Source organism: Cryptomeria japonica, chromosome 6, assembly GCF_030272615.1.
Source record: "Cryptomeria japonica chromosome 6, Sugi_1.0, whole genome shotgun sequence".
In the NCBI taxonomy this organism is placed as follows: domain Eukaryota; kingdom Viridiplantae; phylum Streptophyta; class Pinopsida; order Cupressales; family Cupressaceae; genus Cryptomeria; species Cryptomeria japonica.
The window spans coordinates 82,226,134-82,249,508 of NC_081410.1; the positions used below are offsets into that span (position 1 = coordinate 82,226,134).

General features: G+C 37.2%; 1 protein-coding gene across 2 annotated transcripts in view; it reads right to left on the minus strand.

The window, feature by feature from the left end:
• LOC131072858 (GATA transcription factor 28) overlaps positions 1 to 23,375 on the minus strand; it is a 98,257-nt gene that overhangs the window by 51,303 nt on the left and 23,579 nt on the right. For both annotated transcript variants that reach the window (XM_058009142.2, XM_058009141.2), the window contains exons 5-6: positions 14,090 to 14,218; positions 234 to 339 (exon numbers count right to left, since the gene is read on the minus strand). In XM_058009142.2, coding sequence (XP_057865125.2) covers positions 234 to 339; positions 14,090 to 14,218 — 235 coding nt within the window. The remainder of the gene's footprint in view (positions 1 to 233; positions 340 to 14,089; positions 14,219 to 23,375) is intronic.

The following is a 23,375-nucleotide window of genomic DNA, read 5'->3' on the forward strand; positions in this document are numbered from 1 at the left end:
GACTCAAGCACAGATATTTAATGCTGGGTAAGACTATAATCAACACTAACCATAAAGGAAAGACATATCACATTTTTACAAGGGTCATATAACACATTAGTGAAATGGCAAAAGGCACATAAATGCCACAAATCAAACAAAATGATGTATATCTGTCAAACACAAATCAAGAAAAAAATATATCTTTTGCAGTGTTAACCAAACACAACAGATTCAGCAATCAATGGTCTAACCTTGTTGGCCCATACCAACCCACAGGCATTGCAAAGTGTCCTCGGTCCAGATGGGCCGCGACGCATCATTGGAGTAGATCTTTCGCCAACACCACAATGAAGGCAACTGTCACATAAATATACAAATTCCATGAACCTTGTTACTGCAAGTGTACCTCTCCTGATGCAAATTGCAAACCTACATATTGGAAAGGTGGGATAAAAGCAACTAAAAAAACAGGGGCTTACACCTAATAGGGCTAAAAACCTAAATATCATAGAACAAAAGAAAGTGGCATTTTGAATATTTCATCTGTACTGACTAAGAACTCAATAGAATGGAAATAGAAACTTTGCACCTTACTCATGCAATCCAATCTCATAAACTTACCTTGAAAACAAAACGCCCATTTTTGGAATTTGCATATGATATAAAAAACAGAAACACTTTCAACTTAATCAACATAAAGTCGAGCCAATACATGAAAAATGTCACTAGATTCCAACAAATAAATTTAGATGTACTATCATAAGAAGATAATTTCCATAAACAAATAAGCCACTAAAGAGAATCATAAATGTCTGAAGAAGCACATCATCTTTAGAGAATATTGCATATATTTTTGCCATTATTTATATCAGGTAACAATGATATTGATGTAAGAATCCTCCTCTATTAAAGGGAAGGAACAAAATTAATCAATGGCAGTGAATGGCCAAAGCACATAAGTGGGAATCAAGATAACAATTCACAATAGCACATCAGGAGTGCCAAAAGGTCTCCAACAAATAAACACATTTAAAACAAAGTTTAGAACTAGATCAAGGAAGCCAAAGAAGCTGACAAGAAAGGTGTAAATCTTAGACAGTGGTATATAAAAAGTCAGTAGTACAGAAAAGTCCTATGAAGTGTTGTTCACCCGCAAAAAAAGAAAAAAGCTGATGATAGAACAACGAAAAGAGAGCCAATGGAAGAAGAGGGGCCAGAATTGTTGATCACCACAAATGGGTCAAGGGTCTGATGATGTCCTGAGTAGATGACCAGGGATAAGAGCATGCAGCTGAAAAACCCTTCACATTTTACCGGTTGGTAAACTAATGAAGCATTTACTAGAAATACCATAGGACATGTCTGAGTGTGACGTAATATGCGCTGAATGAGACTTTAATGCCAAAGTTGATGCAATACCATCTGAACTCATCACTTTCAACATATCTAAATCCTCACCCGAGTTCCCATGGTATATCAGGCAATGTTACCATGTTACCTGAAAGTTCCTTCACCACAGCTTCAATTTTGCTTACATTTGCTTTGAATGAAATCAGGCCATAATCTGCCATATCAGGAGCATATTTGCATACTTTCTCAATCATTTTATGATTACTTATCCTCTCTATTATGAGATGCCCACACAATCATTTTAGCACCGTTAAGCCTATCTGAATGCCTTCATTTAGCATGAAAATCAGAGCTGGCCTTATTTACTTAGCATATTTTCAGGTTTAGACATTCATATATAACACTCAACAAAAAATCTTCCCAAACTTGGAATTCCAGGCTAATAACCTGTTATTTCTACATTGTGCATTGTACAGGCCACAAAAAGCCCTGCAACCAGACTACAACTCCAAAATTGGGAAGACGGTGATGGTAAAAACTCAAAGATTTTATACAGACACCTGCACCAACCTCATCACCAAATTTTAGTGGACTAAAAGGTTAAGAGAACTGGTTAACTTATCATTAACATAGTGTTAAGGGTGACAGTGTCTTTAAAAAGAGATCACTTCTCGTCATCTACCCTCTGTGAGTTTTATTTGATTAATTGTGTAAATTGGATGTTCTTTGTATTTCTCTTTTGTCAATCATTTACAAATGCACTAGATACTCCTGCTTTCACAGATATTGCAGCCATTTGGACATATGACCAACCATTACACTTTTATGTGATTACCTATGAAATATTTGAGACAGACAAATACTACACATATGCATTATTGTGTGTGATTTTCTGGTTTAGGTACTATACACATTACACTTCAGTAGGTAAGGTGTGTCCTATTGTGTGTGTTTTTCTGGTTTAGGAATTGTAGACATTACACTTCAGTAGGTAACGTGTGTCCTTTTGTAGATTATACTACAAATCTGATTCAAGATAAAGTCTCCAAACCTGACTAACCCGCAATAAGCATGGGAAATTGCCTCTCTTTTGAACCAAAGAGTCAGCACATTGTTGTGACGTATTCACACATTGCCCCATTGCAAATGGGGACCCCTACTTTTTTGCTTTCTAGGGTTTGCTTTCTAGGTCTTTTAGGGTTTTGTCTGTTAGCCTTTGGAGGATGAGTGCTGTCGAGGGGATTATTGAATGGCAGGCTCTGCTTGCGCCAGGATGAGTCCGCAGGGTCCCAGAATTAGGGTTTCCTTGAGAGTCTTCCTTAGGGCCTGGTTTTGCTCTTGTTGTTAATTGTGTCTTGCTTGGTGAGCGAGTATCATTCTTGGAGGTCCGAGCTAGGTCAAGCTGGTGAGTGATAAAGTCTGGAATGTCATCCTGATCTTCAAATGCCCTGAAATTTGGCTAAGTCTGGAATGTCCTGATTCTGAAATTTGGCTAAGTCTGGAATGTCCTGATCCTGAAATTTGACTAAGTCTGGAAAACTGAAGAATCCTCCAAAAACTAGATTTTGCAATATAACTCCTGGAGGTCGAAAACCACTCTCAAACATCCTGAAAGTATATATGGAATATAACTTAAAGTATAAGAAATGTCACTTATACTTAAATGTTATATTCCATAAAATGATCCTGACGAAGAGTTCAAAAAGTCAAATTTCGCTCCTGACCCTTCCAAAGGGTCCAAAGTGAATTTCGCTCCTGACCCTTCCAAAGGGTCCAAAGTGAATTTCGCTCCTGACCCTTCCAAAGGGTCCAGAGTGAAATTCTCCATAGGACATTCTACTTTGACCAAAACCTAGAACTAACGCATTCCCAGGCTAGAATGAAGGTAAAAAACGCTTGTTTGAATGAAGAAATGTGAAAATGAAGTCAGGATCTTGGCCAAGATTAGGAATTTCGCTCCTGACCCTTCTAAAGGGTCCAAAGCGAAAATCTTTATAACTCTTGTTTTCCTCCTTATTTTGGCTAGGCGTTGGCTTGATGGAAGAAGAATAGCTTGTTTTTGCCTCCTGAAGAAGTTTCAACTTTGAAAAATGAAGGATTCTGGCCAGGAAAGGCAATTTTGCTCCTGACCCTTCCAAAGGGTCCAGAGCGAAATTCCTTATAAACACATTTTTTAGCCTTTCTTGGACATGAAATTCTATTCCTAGCACAATGAAAGATGAAATCCCACTTGGCAAAGAGGTTTCAAGGTGAAAAATGAAGGATTTTGGTCAAGATTGAAAATTTCAATCTTGACCCTTCCAAAGGTTCCAGAGCGAAATTCCTAAAAACACCTATTTTCTTTGCAAGGTCAAAACAATTTTTTGGTTTTTATGGCTTGAATGGGTGTGAGGAAGTGTGTTTTTGCCTTTTGAAGATGATTGAGGTTGAAAGGATGAAGGAATTGAGCCTAAGAGAGATTTTCGCTCCTGACCCTTCCAGAGGGTCCAGGGCGAAAAACATCAAAGTCACCTTTTCCTACAAAATTCAAGTGAAACTAGGCCTGGGCCACAGTAAAAGATGCCATTTGGAATACCTTGAAGAAATTTAGATCTTCACAAAATGAGAATTTTGAGCTCAGGAGAGAATTTCGCTCCTAACCCTTCCAAAGGGTCCAGAGCGAAATTCCCAAAAATGCAATATTTCCTTCAAAGTTTTGATGAGCTAACCCAGTAATGGAGATAAATGAACCCTGGAGATTGCCTTGGAGAAGGTCAACGATCAAATTAAGGTGAATTTTGACCTAATAAGCAAAAATCGCTCCTGACCCTTCTAAAGGGTCCAGGGCGAAATTTACATTTTCACCTAATTTCCTCATGTGAAATGATAAAAGTTTGAAATGCAAGACTTTGATTAGGTCAAAACAAACATAAGCTCGCCCTCCAGGAGATTTTGGAAATGATAAACAAGGTATTCAGGACCTAATTTGAAAAATCGCTCCTGACCCTTCCAAAGGGTCCAGGGCGAAATTCTTGAAAACACCTATTATTCACCTTGTTTAGGCTAAGTTGAAGGCAAAATGCAAAATTGTGATGGCAAACCTAGGTTGTGAAGATTTTGATTCATGAAGCAAACTAGCCTAGATGAGAATTCAAACAGGTCTTGAAATAATTTAGGCCTTCATCACTTTGGATATTTCAGTGCCTAAGAAGCAAAGAGCCTTCATTAAGCCTTGATCAAACCTTGATATTCCTCAATTTTCACTAAATTAGCCAAATTCAAGACATTTGGGGAGTCTAAATCAAGTTCACATGAATTAAGGCATTTGCAATTTGATTAATTAATTTCTAGGCCTTGAAATAATTGAAAAAATCCACCTTTGAGCTTTGGAATTAATTTAAAAATTAAAAAATTATGCTTGAGCGCTCAAAAATCATTATTGTGCCTTTACAAACAAGTCGGCCATCTTTTGAGAGGAGTTTTATTTTATTTTATTCCCTATTTGCCAAGTCGGCCTTGAGGGAAATTAGGATGAGCGCCCTATATAAGAGAGGAGCATTGTAGCACTTTCAAATCATTCATTCATTAATCTTCTCATGCGAATTTCAAGAGCAGATTGAAGGAGCGAATTATACCAGATTGGAGGCGAATTTCTTGCTAAATTGGAGGCTAATTTCCAGAATTTGCTAAGTGGTTGGAGGCTAGTGGAAGGCGAAGTTCTTTTGAAGGTTAATTGAGGCATAATTCATCCAAAGGGAGACCAAAATTCAATCCTTATCCAGCAAAATCTGATCTTCTTTCTTCATTTTTCCAAGGTTGATAGTTAAGCTTTCAAAGAAGGAGGTATGAAGAATCAAATTTTTGAAGTTTCTATTCAAGACTTATTTTGATTTCATAGCAATCTTTTAAAAATCTAAGTCTTGCAAAATCTGATTTCCATTTGTAATTAATTTGAAAATTTATAATCCTTGGATTTATCATGTCATTTTCAAATTAATATCTTAAATCATTCCCTTGAAAGGTCTTAAATTCTATGCTTTAAGGTATGATGTTCAAAGACTAATTTTAAATTTTTGTGTAGGCATCAAATAACGACCTCCACAGGACCTGACCAAGACAAGGACGACCTTCTCCAGCCCAGCATCATCAAGGACGGCCCTCTCCGGCCCAGCATCATCAGGGACGACCTCTTCCAGTCCAGCATTCGAAGGAAAGGTACACCATCCATCCTGCACATCGAAGACAAAGGAAGTTAAAGCAAGGGTTCGTTGAAGAAGCAAACAGTTTCAGAAAAGTTAATTAAAGCTAGCTTCTCAGTAACATCAAATTGAATATCTACCAAGTTACAAGTGTCAGACAAGGTGGCATCCCAGTCATCACTCCTCCAGTCGGATTGGTCCACCTCAGCATGTTCAGATTCAATGTACTTGACTCATTAAAGATGGCACAAACTTCGATGTACCTACCCCAGCTATCCTTCGATGTACCTACCCCAGCTATCCATTGGTCGAATATTCCAGAGAAGACATGTGTCCAAATAATGCAATTATTTCATTGGTCAGAATTAAGTTTGTTGTAACAAACCCGAAATAAGGGTTTCATTGTAAAATCTTGGCCATTGATCTCAAATTGATCTAAGCCATTGAATTGTATTGGGGGCAATATATAAGCCCTGGATCCTCATTTGTAAAGGCTAACCGTTAGTCAATAGTCAGAGGATAGTTAGTCAATAGATAGCTAATAGTTAATAGTTAGTAATAGAGGCCAGACTAGTAGAATAGCAATTAGAGTAGATTAAGAAGAGAAGGCAAGACGTTGTTCCCTTAATTGTAAAGACTTCTTTTCATTGAAGATATGGTGGAATATGTTGTTTCTTTGCAATGTGCATGGTCTCTTGTTGAGTCTTCATTTTTGATGATAGATGATTAGATTGAGTGAAGAAAATTGTTGAATGCACCTGTGTGGAATCTATCTAGTCCATACCACTAGCCTCTTACGTATGGTAAGTGCGCCCTGCGTGGTCAACTGGCATAAAATGAGCTTAATCTTAAATCGTTACACGTCTATTGTTCATGCATTATCTTGAATGGTGATCATTGTCAAGTGGTGTACGATTTGAACATATTGGAAGCATCCCTTAGAAGATCGCACTGAGTTGGTGTTGAATTGTTCAACCTGATGGTGAGACCCAGCCCAGTAGGACTCCACCTAGTCATTCATCCATTTTCTCGCATTCTAGGTAGTAGAGTAGACGTCCTGAACCCTGCATCTTTTGTCATTTGTTTGTCTTCCAGTTAGTTAATAGGACTTGTGATTCCAGCAAATCAGACGTTTAGGTCGTCAAGTGTAAGTCCCCTTGTGATTCCAACAAAATCACATCATACCGCGAAGAGCTTATCCACCCGTAGAGATCCTACATACAGAACCTTGGAGTTACTCCGACTGATCCTTCAGCGAGATCTTCAGTAGTCGGGAACTTTGTTCAAGAGAGGATAAGATACTTCAGTATTTTATTCTGTGTTCGCATGTGCATAAAAAACACATCAACACACATCAACTGCAAAGGGTAAAACAATAAGTTTATAATACGGGAAGAAAATTGAATCTACAGAGAAAATGGTGAACCTATAACTCAACGCAATGTCTTTTGATAGGATAGTACTACACGAAGCCAAACGGAGAAATCATAATTGAAGTTCCCCTGGCAGCAGTCATACCAATCTGATCAAGATGCAGCCTATGCAACCTAAAATCAGGAGGAACCTGTATAATACAAAAGTAATGGATGTTTTTTAAATTAAGATCAATACATGTCTTCAGTAGAGTGGTATGGAAATGATAGTAGAGTGGTAAGGAAATGATAGTAGGTTTCTAATATATGCAAGAACTTATTAAGAAAATGGACATTAGTAGAAAGCTAAAGAAGGATTGAAAGGCCAAACTCAAAAGAAACAGAAGGGGGACCTATTGGTGTGTTTTTTATGCACGCACAACTCAGAATAAAATACCTAGAGATATCCTATTCTCTCTTGATCAAAATCCTCTATGTGCTAAACAAACGAACTATGAGATCACAAAGACGACTCCAAGGTTCCAAATTCATGCGGATAGTCTCAATTGGTTCGTTGTGATATGCTGGTAATCTCAAGGGGGACTTACACAATTGTTCGAGGAGTGAATCAATCAAAGAATTCTAATAATTGCCGACACTTGGAACATTCTCTTTTTAGAATGATTTTTCAATAAGCTCTTTTCAATCCTACTTCTACTAAGAATTGGGAAAAAAAGGCAAAAGAATGAAGGACTTACACAATTGTTCGAGGAGTGAATCAATCAAAGGATTCTGCTAATTGCCGACACTTGTAACTTTCTCTTTTTAGAATGATTTTTCAATAAGCTCTTTTCAATCCTACTTCTACTAAGATTTGGGAAAAAAAGGCAAAAGAATGAGGGTTTAGGAAGCTACTTCTAAGCTTAATCTAATCCTATGAACTCCGGAGATGGAAATTGCAAAAGTGGAATCCAAAACCAATTCTTGCTTTGCCAAATTCAACAGCTACACAAGAACGATGCTATCTTCAGAAGGAATTTAAAAGACTTTCATATCACTCATATAGCAATAGAAGTTAAGTTTTCATTTATCGGTTAAGGCTAACTTTGCACATTGAGCAATTTTATCAAATCCTTCATTCAATCTAACAACTTGGAAATGAAATCTATTCTAAGGAGAGCCAAGAAACCATGCTAACTTGCAAAAGTAGACAAGATTCATCAACAATTGAACAATGAATTATGTCTTAGCACTTATAAAGTATTATTACAACAATTTCTCAAAAATCTCTCCCTTTGCAAATGAGAGGAGGGTTTATATAGGCACCCCATTACAAAGCAGCGGCCAAAATTGATGCGAGATCAACGGCCAAGATCAACAGATAAAACCCTGATTAGGGTTAATTGCAAAAAAACCTCTTTTTGGCCAATGGGAAAATTACAACACTTTGGATAACCAATACGAAAAATAGGAGCCGCTTGTTGAGTCTGGTTCATTGCACTTGGACATGTCTGACTTGGAACCCTTGGATTGGTTGATTGATGGCTAGGAATGCCACCTCAGCTTGCCTTGCAGATTTGATTCCTCGTCATGAAGAAGTATTTATACCTTAGGCAATATCTTTTGATCCAAAGGAAATTAAAGATGATTAGACATTTTCCTCATTCTCATTGTGTCTTGAACTTATCACTCCGTGGTGTTGAATCTTTTATGTTTTAGATTTTTCAAGGGAAATTGTAGAGTCTTTCATCCTTGGATGACTTGAAGCATGAATGTTGTCCTTCCATGCATTGTGGAATCATCTTTCCAACCGGTTCTTGAGAAATTCCTTCCTGGGTTGATATCAACTAACTAGTGATATGAAAAATTCTTAAGTTAGCAAAATAGGTATGATGTCTTCTTGATAAACTTTGAAAGATAACTCTGATTTTCTGATTAAATTCTTGAAATCCAGTCCAAAATCAGATTAAGTAAAGTCTGAAAAAAAAAACGAAAAAAAAAAGTTAAAAAGAACTTGGAAAATATGATATTAAATGTTGGTTATGAATTTAGCAATGAAAACCAGACTTGGGAACATTCTGAAAATTGGAACCAGACTTGGGAAAAACTCTTGAAATCATGAAATTAAATTTGATTTGAACTTTAGGAATGAAAATCAGACTTGGAAAAGGTTTTAGAAGCTGAATCAGACTAGAATAATTCTGGAATTTGTGAAACAAAGTCTGATTTTTGAGAATTTTTGCCTCCAACATTGAAAAAGAACAAAAAAGCAATTGTGTTGTTCTGATGAAATTCGAAAAATTCGTGAAGGAAAACCTATGTGCTTGTCTGAGATTCAGAATTTCAGACTGAGAAAAGGATTTTAAAGTGTTGAAATCTTGGAAATCTGCCTTGAAAATGTTTTAAACCTGAAAGTCTTGACGAAATTGTTCCAAAGAATCACTTCCAATTGGCCTCCAAATGTCTGAATTCTATCTTGAAATTACATAGAACCTGCAACTACACCTCAAATTCGCTTTGCAACTCTGCAAAACATGCTTAGAAGAGTTCGAATTCCTAAGAGAGTTGTGAATAATGAATGGCCAGAGCTGATGTTTATAGGAGGTTCGAATTTGCCACGCTTTGTTTTATTGATTTAAAAGTAACGCCGATTTTCCTCTTTGCCTCCCTCTAGAAGCCTTTTCTTCATGAGCGAACTTTGTATTGATTGTTTTTTTCTCTTTTTTCTTCCCTTTACCTTGCCAACTTCAAACTCTTTTCTTCCATGATTTGGGCGAATTCTAGCTTTTGTGTTTTAATTCATTTCTATCTTGCCAAAATTCTCAAATTCAAGTTGGGCGAATTGATTTTGTGTTTCTCCTTTTTGTTTTTCCACCTAATTTTCCTTTTCCAAGTCTGAGTGAATTCCTTCCTTGTGTTAGCTTTTTTTTGTTTTAATTCCCCTTGTCACCAACACTTAACGTGAATTTCTGACTTCATCTTTGACTTTTCTCTTTCCTTGTTGATTTTTTTTTTCTGCTTTATTTCATTTTAATCCACCTCATGTAATGTCCCCAATTTTAGCCTTTAGGCTAATAGGCGTTATAAGGAGAAAATTATTAAATTAATTTCTTATAAAGTCATTAAAATAAATTATTTATTAAAAAGTGACTTTATATTTAATTAATTTAATTAAAAGTGACTAAAGTATAAAAATATAATAATAATTAATAGTCACTTAATAAAAATAAATAAAGTGCACCTACCCCCTTCTAGAAGGTGTCTCATGACGGGTTATGGAAAAGGTTAAATAGAAGAGGGTAAGAGAAGGAAATCAGGCTTGGATTATGAATTGTTGAATTGATTGGGTTTTGTAGGACCGCAAGGTGTCTGCAGAGTAGAGCCTTTGGGAACGAAAAACTCCCATTGGCAAGCATAACTGAGGGAGTGAAAGACCTTCCGAGGGGTTGCATTTGGAGAGGGGGATATTTCAGTCTCCCTGTTTGTGCATATTGAAGAATCTTATTGGTGATCATGGAGGTTACTTCAGACATTTTCACATTGATCATTTGATCACCATTTGCATATCGATTTTGGCTAAGGAGTGGAAGTCGTGCCTATTGGAGGAGGTATGAAGGAATTGTACATGCTGGTTACCAATTGTCAGGGTCTGAATAAAAATCCGATCTGCATCTATCAACCTCGATTTGGCTCATATCAACACTAGAAGGCTTCGAACTCATCATTTGAGTTAGGTGATTTGTTCTAGAAGGTGGCCAGTATTATTTGTTATTCTTGTTGAGGGCAAATTGAATTATATTGCTGCTGTTGACGCATGAGTTGTAGACCCTAGGCTTCCACGATTTTGTTCACACCACTCTCTTCATGCTTCGATTTCCACTTTGGATGATTCCTAAATTAATAGGAGTGATGGGCAATCCCTTTGGGACATATTGGAGGGCGATTTAGTGTCCATTTTGATACCTTGGTGAATCCGACCTGATACTGGTCCGTGGCTCCTGTAACCTTCATTCTTCATTGTTAGATGCATATGATAGTGTGGAAACTTCTTGGAAGAGTAGGCGCTGTCATCCAAAGGGAAGATTGATCAGTTTGGAGAAGAATTGGAATACCTGTATGCAGATTTCATTGTGTTCTCAGACCAACTATGGCTGTAGCCGAGATGGCACCTGTCCTGGGTTGATCTAGCATATTTAAGGCTCATTGCTAGTGGATGTTGCTTGCATCTTCATTGTCTACCTTGGGCGAAATCATATCAGGTTCTTGACATTGCAATCTCTTGTAATTTACTGTTGGTATGCATTAAGTCTGAAGTACCATAGGTCCTCAGAAAATCTGAGACATTGTTTGGTTATCAGCCCATATGGTAAAGTTGTAGTAGTACTGTGGGTTGGCATCTAATAAAGTTTTAAGGAGTTTGGAGGCTGCATATTGTATAATCATTTTCTGAGGTTGCATATCATTCATTTGACAAAATGACAGCAATAAGATATGTCTGATTATAAGCTCCATTTGTTTCATAATACATTTGTGGTTGTTGTCCAAACATTTATATGTTATTATACTTTTATTGTGAATGTCTCTACATGAAGAATCAGCATTAGATGTCCCTGATATCAACCTGAAACTAAGATCAGCAGACTGAACTATGACAGCCAAGTGTTTGATGAAATGTGCGAGTGGAAAGTATTAGAATTTTATATCAGAAACTAGCAGGGACATTACACCTCACCATCCATAATTTCTTTCTCTTCAACCTAGGCGGACTTTGCACATGATTTAGAATTAATTCTACACATGGCACGGCGGACTTCATGTGTGGTTTAGGAACTTCTTTCATGAGGTAGAGCAGACTTGGGGATGGCACAAGGAATTTTGTCATGTTGCTAGGCGGACTTCACCTCTTGATAGGAAACCAAAATTTCTGACCTCTTCCCTTCAAAATGACAACACTTAACCATTTCTTGACCCATTCATTTCCACACCAAGGTGGCAGACTTGATCGTTGGTTTCAGAATTTTGATGCTTACTAGGGGGGATTTGATGTTTCTTCAAGGAATCAATGCCTCTCTCTCTAGGGCAGACTATGCTGATGATAGGAAGTTTTCATGATGCTGCCATACTTAAACAAAAATTCTTATCCTTTTCCCAACACTCAGTCATTTTTCTCACCCACTCCTTGGGCAGACTTGGATAGTGCCAAAGGAAGATTGTGCCACCCTAGGGCGGACTTCACTATAGTTCAGAAATGTTGCCAATGCCTTTGGGCGGACTTTGCAAGTTGACAAGAATTATTGCACCTTGGGATGGGCGGACTTGCTCTTGACATTGTGATGTTGCCACACTTATGAGAAACACATAGGCAATACCGAGAGCGGGGGGAGGGCATGGCAGTGAATGAGTATTGCAGAAATCTAATTTTTTGAATTTAAAATCACATAGAAACACAACAAGAATAACCACAAAGACAAGTGCACCAGATATCTCGTGGAAAACCCTTTCGGGTAAAAAAAACACGGAATTAAAAGACTTCCATTAACTTTAAATGGGCACCAACCCAGAATACAAAGCAATAATTAAAAGAGAGCTCCAACTCTCCTCACAGCACCAACTGTGAACAGCAGAGGCTCCAACCCCTGTTCAAAAGAGAGCACCGACCCCAAATATATAAAAGACACCAATCTCTTACTATTGAAACACTTGCTTTCAAAACCAGTATATGATGTGAACAGCCTTCATCAAAAATAAACATAAGAAACTGATATAGTTCACACTGATTTTTCAGGAGCAGCTTCACAAACCTTTCAATTTAATATGCAGAAAATTTTCTTTTAAGAACACTACGCATCAGTTATACCATAGACCACATTTTTTAAAAGAACAATTGATGAACAAACTCTGTCAGTACATATTCAGTGACACATACTTCCCGTCCAAAATAAATCCTCCAACTTCTCTCTCACCCATACGTATGCCACCTCATATCAGATTCAGGAAGCACCATTTTCCATCATCTTACCCCCCACACTTTTCCTTTTTTTTTTCAAAAGCACTCACTTTCAACACAGTAAATCCATAGGAGATAAACTTCAATCAAGCACGAACACCAGCAATGATTTTTCAAATGCCTCCAACAGTTTTCAAAAATCAACGCATATTACTAAAAGAAGTTGTGCCACTACAGATGAGGACATGCTAAAGAAAATCATCCAGCCCATCAGCCATGTTATTGCCGCCACTTTCAAAAAAAAATTCTTCTGCCTCTAGAAAATCGATACCCTTTTTTTGAATCCACACCAAGACACAACCTCTGCCAAAGAATTATTGCCCAAAAAAAGTTCTTCTGTCTTCCTTGTTCGGAAAAAAAAACATCATTGAAGGCAGGCGTTATTTCCTATTTTTTTGAACACACATCTGACTGAGGTTAATTACAATTGACCACTAACACCACAATTTTTTAAACTTGCTTTCAATATGCACAAACTGTGCAAGAATAATTTTCCACGACCTCAAAAACATCTTACAGAAAATAAAAAGCATCTTCCATTTAATACACCCTCCTTTAAAAAATATCAGGCTCATTGAGTATGGCCTAGAATGACCTCAAGAAAATAAATATGTTATGCTCATTATTATGCAAGTCCTTGGAAGAGCAGTTTCTGTCACAAAGACATGCTTACTGCTGTTGCCGTACTGACCCAGAAAATTGCAGATGGCAGATTACTATGCTTTGTAAATCTAACTGGCATTTATGCATGTATATCCTCCTCTCTATATGAAAGAACATAAAAAACGTGTCCTACATTTCCTTTTCTGTCCATGACCAGTCCAGACAATTTTGGCTCCATACACCATATCATTTTGTTATCTGAAGCTCAGCATTGTCTAGGTCCCCGTGTCCCAGAACAAATGTCTCTTCTGCTAGTCTTGGACATAATAAAGTGCATTTTGACAGCCAAACAGGGAACAACATGGCATCTCAAACAACAGTTTTAGAGATATATGTTGGGGCCTAGACCAAGGCTTGCACTTTGATGCCTTTATCAATTACTTAATGAATAATGTAAAAAGAATTTTAGCAGGCTTTTTCTCCCATGCAAAGGCATGATGCCTTCATTTCATAATTTATTCAGACCCAAAACAATGTTTTGTGAATCATAAAAACACAATTCTTGCTATATTTAAAACAAAAAGCATTACAGTAAAGTAGTCTAGTAGGAAACTCACACAACTTCTTCTTGTTTGACATTAGTGTTTTGGTTCCATTCCTCGGATGAATCCCACTTCTGCTCCTCTGATGTTAAAACATCAGAATTGTTTCTTGATGACGTAAATTGACCTTTATGGCGTTGCATCCTACAATCAAAAGCAAAATGACTGAAATTTTTAGGATGGATGAATCTTTATGTATATATAAATGTGTAAAAAAGGTTGCATTCTACTATACACTCTCATACAATACACCTGAAAAACTTCTTACAGAAAAAGACAAAATATAATCCTTATTAAGCAGTCAGAAAATATCAAAGTAGCTGATAAACACTCTTAAAGAATCAAGATTGTGCTGAACTATCACAAACCTGATTCATTGTTCTTAACATGCATCAACATTTTTACTATATTTACATCTACTACATACTTGTCTGCAGTATCGTATGCTAGCTTCTAACAATCACATCAAACACGAGAATTGTTTGCATAGACATAGTTTTGCTCTCTCTTTACAAAAAAGCAGCAGAACATATGAGATAAAATAGAGATGTTCCAGATGAATTGAGGCTGGGAAGACCAGCTTGTTTATAATTTCACAGTCCCTTGGAGCATGGCATTCTTTGTGTTGGCACTTCATCAGATCTCAAGAATATTTCATGTAGGAAGGGTAACTATAATCTGATGCTTAAGGTATCTCTTTACACTTCCATATCAGAGGATTGAAAAAAAATTGTAATGTTCCCTTCCTAGGTGACAGGCAGTTGAGCAAGGATTGGCCAATCATCTGGTTCCCGTAGGCCAATGGAGTGAAGAGGGAACCCATTCAGGAGTCACGGAGCCTTGCAGGGGGCTTTGTGAGCTGATTCAGATATTCAGACAGCAGTTCCTAGATTTTAGGAGTGATCCCTACTTTTTAGGGAATGACTATGAGTTGGTCCCGGGGTGTCAGGGAACCATTTTGGATAATTTGAGACCATCTCCTAAATTTTAGGGAGGGGTCCTATTTTTTAGGGAGGACTACTAGTTGACTGGTTGACCACCCGAAGGGCCACGAAGCATAGCAGGATCGCTTTTGAGCATTTCCAGAGGTTTGGAGACAGTTTCCTACTTTCTAGGAGGATTCCTACTTTTTAGGGGATTGCTGCTAGTTAGCCTAAATGACTCTAGCGCCATCAGTGACCATAGCACTTTTGATCCTGCTAGTTAGCCTAAATGACTTAGGCGCCATCGGTGACCATAGCACTTCAGACAGAATTCCAATCTGAGTCCCGGATCTCATATCATTAATAAATAAGGAAATATTTTAATATTTCCTAAGTTTGGACTTAATAAAATAATAATAAAGTGATATTATAATCACTTTCTGGGGGAATAAGTTATAATAATTCATTGGCCCTCTTACCTAGGCATTTTAGCAAATATTACTATAATAATGAGGGGGCCAAATTAAAATAATGATGGAGGCCCCTTGTGGTTCGATTTTCATAAGGAGGCATAAATAAAATAAAGTTATTTTATTAATAAAAGGGGAAATGAAACCCTAATTCGAAATTAGGGTTAGCGCTGAAATAAAAAGTGAATTTGACAATCATTTGGGCATTGAGTTGTTTATTTTTTGAGAAAATATTATCTTCTACAGGTCTGCAACGGGTTTGGCAGAGTTCTGGAGTGGAATTAGGTACGAAAACCTCCATTTATTGGTGAAAGGACGAAACCCCTCTCACTTCTCAACATATCAATTTGATTGGAATGCTTATATCTGGTCAAGGAGGGCTAAAATCAGAGTTTTAATGACAGCTACAGCAGGTTATCATTCTGAAATTCAGATCTGGGCAGTAATTTGATCGTTTTCAGTGAAATTTGCGCACGTTTGAGGCCTGTTGTATTTTCCCAGCTAATCCGTACCATCCTAGCTAGCCTAGGAGTTCAAATAAATAAACAGGAGGGTTTTGGAATCAGCTTTTGCCTGGAATTTCATTGTTGGGATTGGACTAAGAGTTTAGTGGTTATTTCAGATAATCCAAATCTCATTTACATAAGCAATTTATTGGGGACAAGAGGTCAAATTTGGTGACTTCTCCTGGAAAGGTTTTGGAAATCAATTTGGGTCTGCATTATTCTTCATCATTTGTTTTTGGTAATTCTTATAGGGACAAATAAAACACATTGGTGCTGTTAGTTCATCCTGGAAGCACCTGTAGCATCATTTATTGCAATTCAGTCAAATAAATAAGCCTTACCAGGCAAGCTCAGGACACCTGGTATGTTAGTTTGGCTTTGAGTGTTAGTATTTATTTATTCTTTGAAATTATTGGTAGCTGCAAATAAATAAGAATTCTGCAATTCAGTTCCAGTCAAAATTTCAGTTTATAATTTGCATATTTTATCATTCTACATCACTCATCAAACAAGCAAAAAACCATAAAAACCTCAAAATTGTCAAAAACTTCAAACAAAATTCTCACTGGTCAAAGATTCAATTTGCAACAAACCAATCAGATTTGAGCATTGTCCTAAACGGCATCTTTCAAAAAGGTTTGGCAATCTAAGACCTAACCTAAATCAAAGGTGTTATTGTGGCTTTCACCTCATAGCAAGACTTTGAAGAGGGTAACATTTAAAGACCAGACCATAAGTTTTCATGAGGCCTCATGATGATTATTATCTTTACTAAGTAGCAAAGGAAGATGTCAATTGTTTGCTTTTATGTTGTTCCTAAACTAGTGACATGATGTGAACGTTGCAGTACATTTGGCATGGACCAGCCCCTTGTTTATTCAGCAGCATACTTTTGGGTGGACTCTCTAGAGAAATTCTTTGTCACTTCTTGAATTATGGCGAATGGCTCAGGCTATGATATGTTGAATGCTATACTTAGAAAGAAATATGACTCCTGAGGGAATTGCTAGATCATTTTTGTCATAGAAGATGATCAATAATTCCATCGAGGAAATGAAGTTCTGATTAAGCATAAGTAATTAAAAGAAATTGGTCCAAGGTAAAGCATTATTCTCTGGTATCAACAACTTCAGTGACAAATTCTGAATAAGAATAATAATACTAAGAAGAAAGAGAGGTAAGGTGTTGACTAGAAAGGCCCCCAAAAAAATGGTTCAAAATGGATTCCAATGGTACAGGTTAATGTACTTCAAATTCAACAGCTCTATTAGCATAAAGGAATAGGCATCATACCTTAATGCTGCAAATATGCATTATAAGCGGCCATAAAAAACATAGACAAAACATGTATATGAGAATATGAATGTAATGATTGATAATATAAAGTTATAAACGAATATCATGTATATGGAACCAAAAGGACACACCAAGAGCAGCATGGCTGAAACCTCTTACTGGTGACTTCCCAAAACATTGGCAACTGCATAATTATTTTATCAATTAACTTAATTTAGGCCTTCAACTAAATCTTCATACAATGCTTCAAAATATAAAATCTACTGACCATCTTCATTCTTCTGAATAGAAAATAAACTACAAAAACCTTTATATTTCTCTACAATGTTTGGAAAGAAAGTCCAGGAATCTGTAATGCTAGTTGCATACAGGAAGAAAGTCCAATAATGTAGCTGAGAGAGAAGGTTTGTTTGCTAGACAGATATTGGCAATTAAATTTTTAAGGTGAAAATTTGCTAGACGGTGGAGACAATAAAGTTATCATAAAGGCCATCAATGATAATAACCTACATAATTTGAGGTTAACTGGAATCTTATGGGGATTAAACTTTTGAAATACTCAATTAGAAGCCTCTTCTTTCTTCATTTTCTCAAACTTTAAGGATAAGTAATGAAGTGGCCAACCAGTTTGTAAACATGGGAGTGAAATTGAATGGAAATAATTTTAGAAGTGATATTGAGAGCACCAAAGACGTTGAAGAGGTCTGTAAGCTTTTGCAAGGACGTATCCTAGCAAGGTTAGCACTGTTTTTTCAAAGTAATGAAACATGCGTACATGCGGGGTCATTCCAAAATGCAATTGCTTTTGGCAGACAGAAAAATCATGGATGATTATACTAGCTAAAAAACGTACTTGGGCAATGACAGGAGATTGTTTTCACTCGCTTTAAAGAGCTTTGTACCCAGCTACATGGTGAAGATTTACATTTCTTCAAGTGTTTCTTTTTTACTGTGCCATTCCTCTGTCACAAGGAGGAAATATATTAATGGAATTAATTTAACTCACTGAGTACCAATTTCTCTTAATACTAGACTGTTCCTTCCCTTGTGTGGCATCAATTTAGGAGCCATATGGAAAGAAATGAAGTTCTTTATTGGTTGTAGTATTTCTCATGTTTTGTTTAACTTTTGCAATATGATGAAGCCAAACCCTTTTCAGGTGAATACTTTTGTCAGGCCATCATTCTCTCACCTGATAAACAAAGTGCTTTCTCTTATGACTTATGAGCATGAGATTTCTCCTCAGTTGGATCGGCAATGGAGATATTGGGTTTACTAAAAAAATCAAATGTTATTCATATCATTAAACATTAGAAGCTTGTCCTAGACGAACAACTTTTATGCAGGTTTTCATACTGGAAGTCTGTTCCCAAGTTGGGTTGTTCAAGCATGCCATGATGATTGGGATAGCTGTTGATCTTTATATTGGAATTTTATTGGTAAGGGCATGGTAGCTGCCCCATTGATGTGTTTTTTGTAAGGCATAAAAAGTTCTTTGCTAAAATGGCAGTACTAAGATAGTGTTGCCAGTAAGTTTATAGCAACTATCATTGCAAGGAATACTATCATTGCAAGGAATCATCAGCAACAGTCTCACCGATGAGCTACACAACCTAATCCATCGGCAAGACTTATACTGTCAGAACGACATTCTCCAAGTCAGCCCGAAGACCAATGTCACCCTGATGATATTTCCGTCGGCAAGACTCACCCCGACGATAATCCATCGGCCTGACTTCCCAATCTTACGTAACCTTTTATCGAAGCATTTATGAGCATTACTATTAGAAGAATGGCCCAAAAGGATACCTTCATCAACCCTAGGATAAAATTTACCTAGGTTGTCTTCTTCTCTCTAAATAAAACAGGGACTACCAAAAACTCTAAAATACTTAACTGTAGCAAGGCACAACTCATATCGTGTTTTATTGTGCTTTGCTCTCATCATTCCTTAGTTCTGAATGTAGACATCAGCATGAACTGCATCTCTCCAAAAAGTGTCACCTACCTTTGACTCATTCATCATACTTCGAGCCATTTCTTGGACTAAGATGTTTTTTCTCTCAACAACACCATTTTGTTGAGGTGCCCTAGCTATTGAATATTGTCTTTTAATACCATTTTTCTCACAAAAATTCATAAACTCGTTAGAACTAAAGTCAACTCCATTGCTAGAATGTAAACATTTAATTTTCAGTCCTATTTCATTTTCAACTAGAGCCTTGAAAGTTTTAAACTTCTCAAGTGCTTCTAGATTTTCTTTTAAAAATGTCACCCAAGTCATGCGTGAATAGTCATCAATCAAAAGCATAGAATATTTCTCACCTTGTAAACTTCCAGTCCTTGTAGGACCACACAAATCAGTGTGTGCAAGCTCAAGAGGTCTAATACTGGATGATTCCTTTGATTTGAAACTAGCTCTAGTTTGTTTGCCCATCTGACAATTTTTACACACAATATTTGAAGGCTTAGCAAGTCGTGGCATGTCTCTAACAACTTCCTTCTTGCTGATTTGGATCAGATTTCCAAAGTTCATGTGCCCAAATCTTCTATGCCACAACCAAGTTTCGTCTAGTTGACTTAAACAACAGTTTTCACCATTAGTATCATCAAGAATATACAGGTTATTAGCAGCTCTACTAGTATCAATAACATGCTTTCCATTTTTACTAATAACACAACAATCTGAATTAAAAATCAAATTATGTCCTTGATTGCACAACTGACTAATGTTCAGCAGATTATGTTTCAGCCCTTTAACAGATTAAACATTTTCAACTTTGGTTTCACCATTATTTAACACAAGTGTGCCTTTACCTGCAACTCTTGCAGAAGAATTACAACCGAATCCAACTTTACCTCCATTCATCCTTTTAAGAGTCATAAATTTACTCTTATCCCTAGTCATATGTATGGAGTAGCCACTATCAACATACCAGATATCCTTTTCATTTTGTGCAAGAAAGGTGTTTGCACAATTAAGGACTTTTCAGTACTTTGCTTCTCCTTTTTCCTCCACACTATGGTACTCTCCTTTGCCTTACTCTTTGTTTCAACCTTCTTCATAATGTTGGCAAAAGCACACTCCAATGAGACATTGTAGGTGATTGAAGGTTTTGTCATTGATGGCAACCTTACAATCCTATGACACCGGCAAGACAATTTACCGGCACTAGCAAGATCAAACTCTACACCGGCACACAGACCACCGGCACCGGCAGTAAAAGGAAGCATACTAGCACAGAAGCCGACAGGAATTTTGTTTGTAATATATTTTGTTAATTATTGTAAAATCATTGTAAGCTGACTTGGCAAGTTGTAAAATGACTTATATATATAAGAGATCATTGTAGAACATTTTTATATAGATGGAAGAAAATATATAGGTGAAATAAGGCAGACCTATTATGCGAATTATAGGTTAAGGGTTTATGTATGAAGCAGAGCTATAAACCGGTACTGGATCTGGCATAGTAGATGTTATTTTGAAGCAGTACAAGACATTGGATTTATATAATCCATTTTGTAAGTTAGTGAGACTTCCATTTTGTAATTGAGCAGTGAGCTCTAGGCACTTGGCCTTCCTGCATGTGCAGGCCCCTCTTGTAGCAGTAATATTCTCTTATTGGCCAGTAACTGAATATTGTGGGTCACAAATCCCACCGAGGTTTTTCCCACACCGGGTTTCCTCGTTAAACTACTGTGTTATGGTGTGTTTTTCATGCAGTTGTTGTTATCTCTGTTTATTGCATTATTTCTTGTTTACCGGTATACAGTATTAATATGTTCTACATGTTTTAAGTTAAGAAAATCTTATAACCGGTTAGATATTGATTCACCCCCCCCTCTCAGTATCTAAGGGAATCCTAACACATAAACCCTGTCAAGCCATTCTTACAAACTCTTGCTCAAGATCTACTTCTTGCTCTTCTTCACCAAAGTAGTCTTCTTCTTGATTTTCAGTGAAGGTCTCTTCTAAAGCCATGAATAAAATCTCGTAATTCAAGGACTCCTCTTCACTACCATCTAATGAACAACTTTCCTCTTTAGAGTAGAAACTTCTTTTGAAATTGCGTGCTTCTTTTCTTTTCTCATGAATTTCCTTTTACTGAACTTAGGATCCTTCTCATAGTTGCTGTCCTCGTCCTCTTCATACAAACATTTAGCTGCAAAATGTCCTACCTTACCACAATTGAAACACTTGAGAGGCAATTTACCTTTATATTTACCAAAACCTCTCTTCAACTTTCCCATAAACAATGCCTCTTCAGATTTGGAACTATCATCAAAACCATACTTGAAAAACTCGCATGAGACTCCCTGAAATCGCGAGTACTAGTGAGTCATTTGCCCAGGCAAATCACTCGCAGAAAGACTCACAGACGATTTTATGCAATACTCGCGCTAATTTCTAGTCCTGATAATCGCGAAATCACGTTGTTCAAACACAAAAAACTAGTCCATAATGCAAATGAAAGAACACATTTTTTATGATTTTTGGGCACGATTCCAAGGCATAGCAATGGCACGAGTCTAGGGCACGATGACAAGCGCAACTCCATGGCACAATGACAGGGACGACTCCAGGCCACGACGATGGTGCAACTCCTTTATTTCTATTCCTACATTTTTTAATAATGGCCTTTGTTTCTTTGTCAATAATATTTCATTATTTCCTTTATGCAAAGATCAATGTCCATACCCAATCACAATAGCAACGTATGATATGTTAAAAGATTAAATCAATTGAAAATGGACTTTTTTTAAATTTAAAATAAAAATGATTATAAATTATAAAGAATACATATTAGACTTAAATAATTATAAATTTTTTTAAATATATGAAAAATTTATATTATTATAATTTAAATAGTATGCTACTAATAGATGTTAATTCTAGACCCGTTCATGGGTTTCCAAGGGTTCATCCTTCGGGTGAAGAACAAAGAAAGGAGGAGGAATCGTGGAGTAAGCCGGAGCAAGGGTGGATTAAAATAAATTTTGATGGGGCATCTAGGGGTAATACGGGCATCTCAGGGGCGGGATGTGTTGCTCGTGATGAAAGTGGGATGATCCTCTTTAAGGGTGCGAAGAGACTACAAGATGGAACCAATAATGATGCAAAGGCACAGGCCGCTTTATTAGCAATGGAGTTAGCAGTTAATATGGAGATTTTGAAGGTGCACCTTGAAGGTGATTCGAAGGTTGTAGTGAATGCAATTATGAAAAGGGTAACCCAGAGTTGGAGATTAAATAAGCTCATAGCCTTGATTGTTTCGAAATTATGCAACTTTCAAGATTTCCATATAACTCATATCAGAAGAGGTAGCAATGAGTTAGCAAATGCTTTATCTAACGTGGCATGTGAGCTGGATAAAGGAATGACGAAATGGTGGGACAAAGATGATGACATATTCCATTGGCATGACTTGAATGCCTGATTTCGTATAGTACTGCCGCCCGGATGAAGTGTGTGAGATTAATTTCCCATCCCCTGCGCGTGAGCCTAGGCGAATTTCACAGATAGTGGCAATTAATCCCGATGAATTCTGCAGGGGCGGCGAAGGATGCATTTATGGAAAGTTTGAGAATGAATGCTCAGTCAATGTGGATGATTTCTAACTGCAGGAGGTTGAGAGAGTGGTTTTGTGACAGAGGAAGGTGGTTTTGCAGGTGGCAGACGATATGGAGGCTAATTTCACACTTAAAACCAACAAATTGATGCTGGCATTTTGGGGGCCGATCCCGGAGAGAAGATTGAAGACCATGTTTAAGTCGAGGGAGCCCTCGTTTCTAGAAGCCGTGCAGCTGGTGCTGGGAGAGGAGGTGGCGGTTATCGACCATAGGTATCAATCAAGGGTGGATGTTTATTCGCTCATTATGGTGTGGGGGTTAGAATTGGGCACCCCGTGTGAGGAGGTTAGGAAAGTTATGTGGGCAATTGTGTCGGAGGATTATCTGCAGAACATGGATTCGCTACTTGAGCGAGCAGTGTCGGGGCGTGGTTTCGATGTGTTGGAAGGAATTTTGGATGAGCAGATGGAACTCAAAAATAGATGTATGAACATCCCCTTTCTCAGGAGAGAAGAAGTGAAGGTTCGGTTCC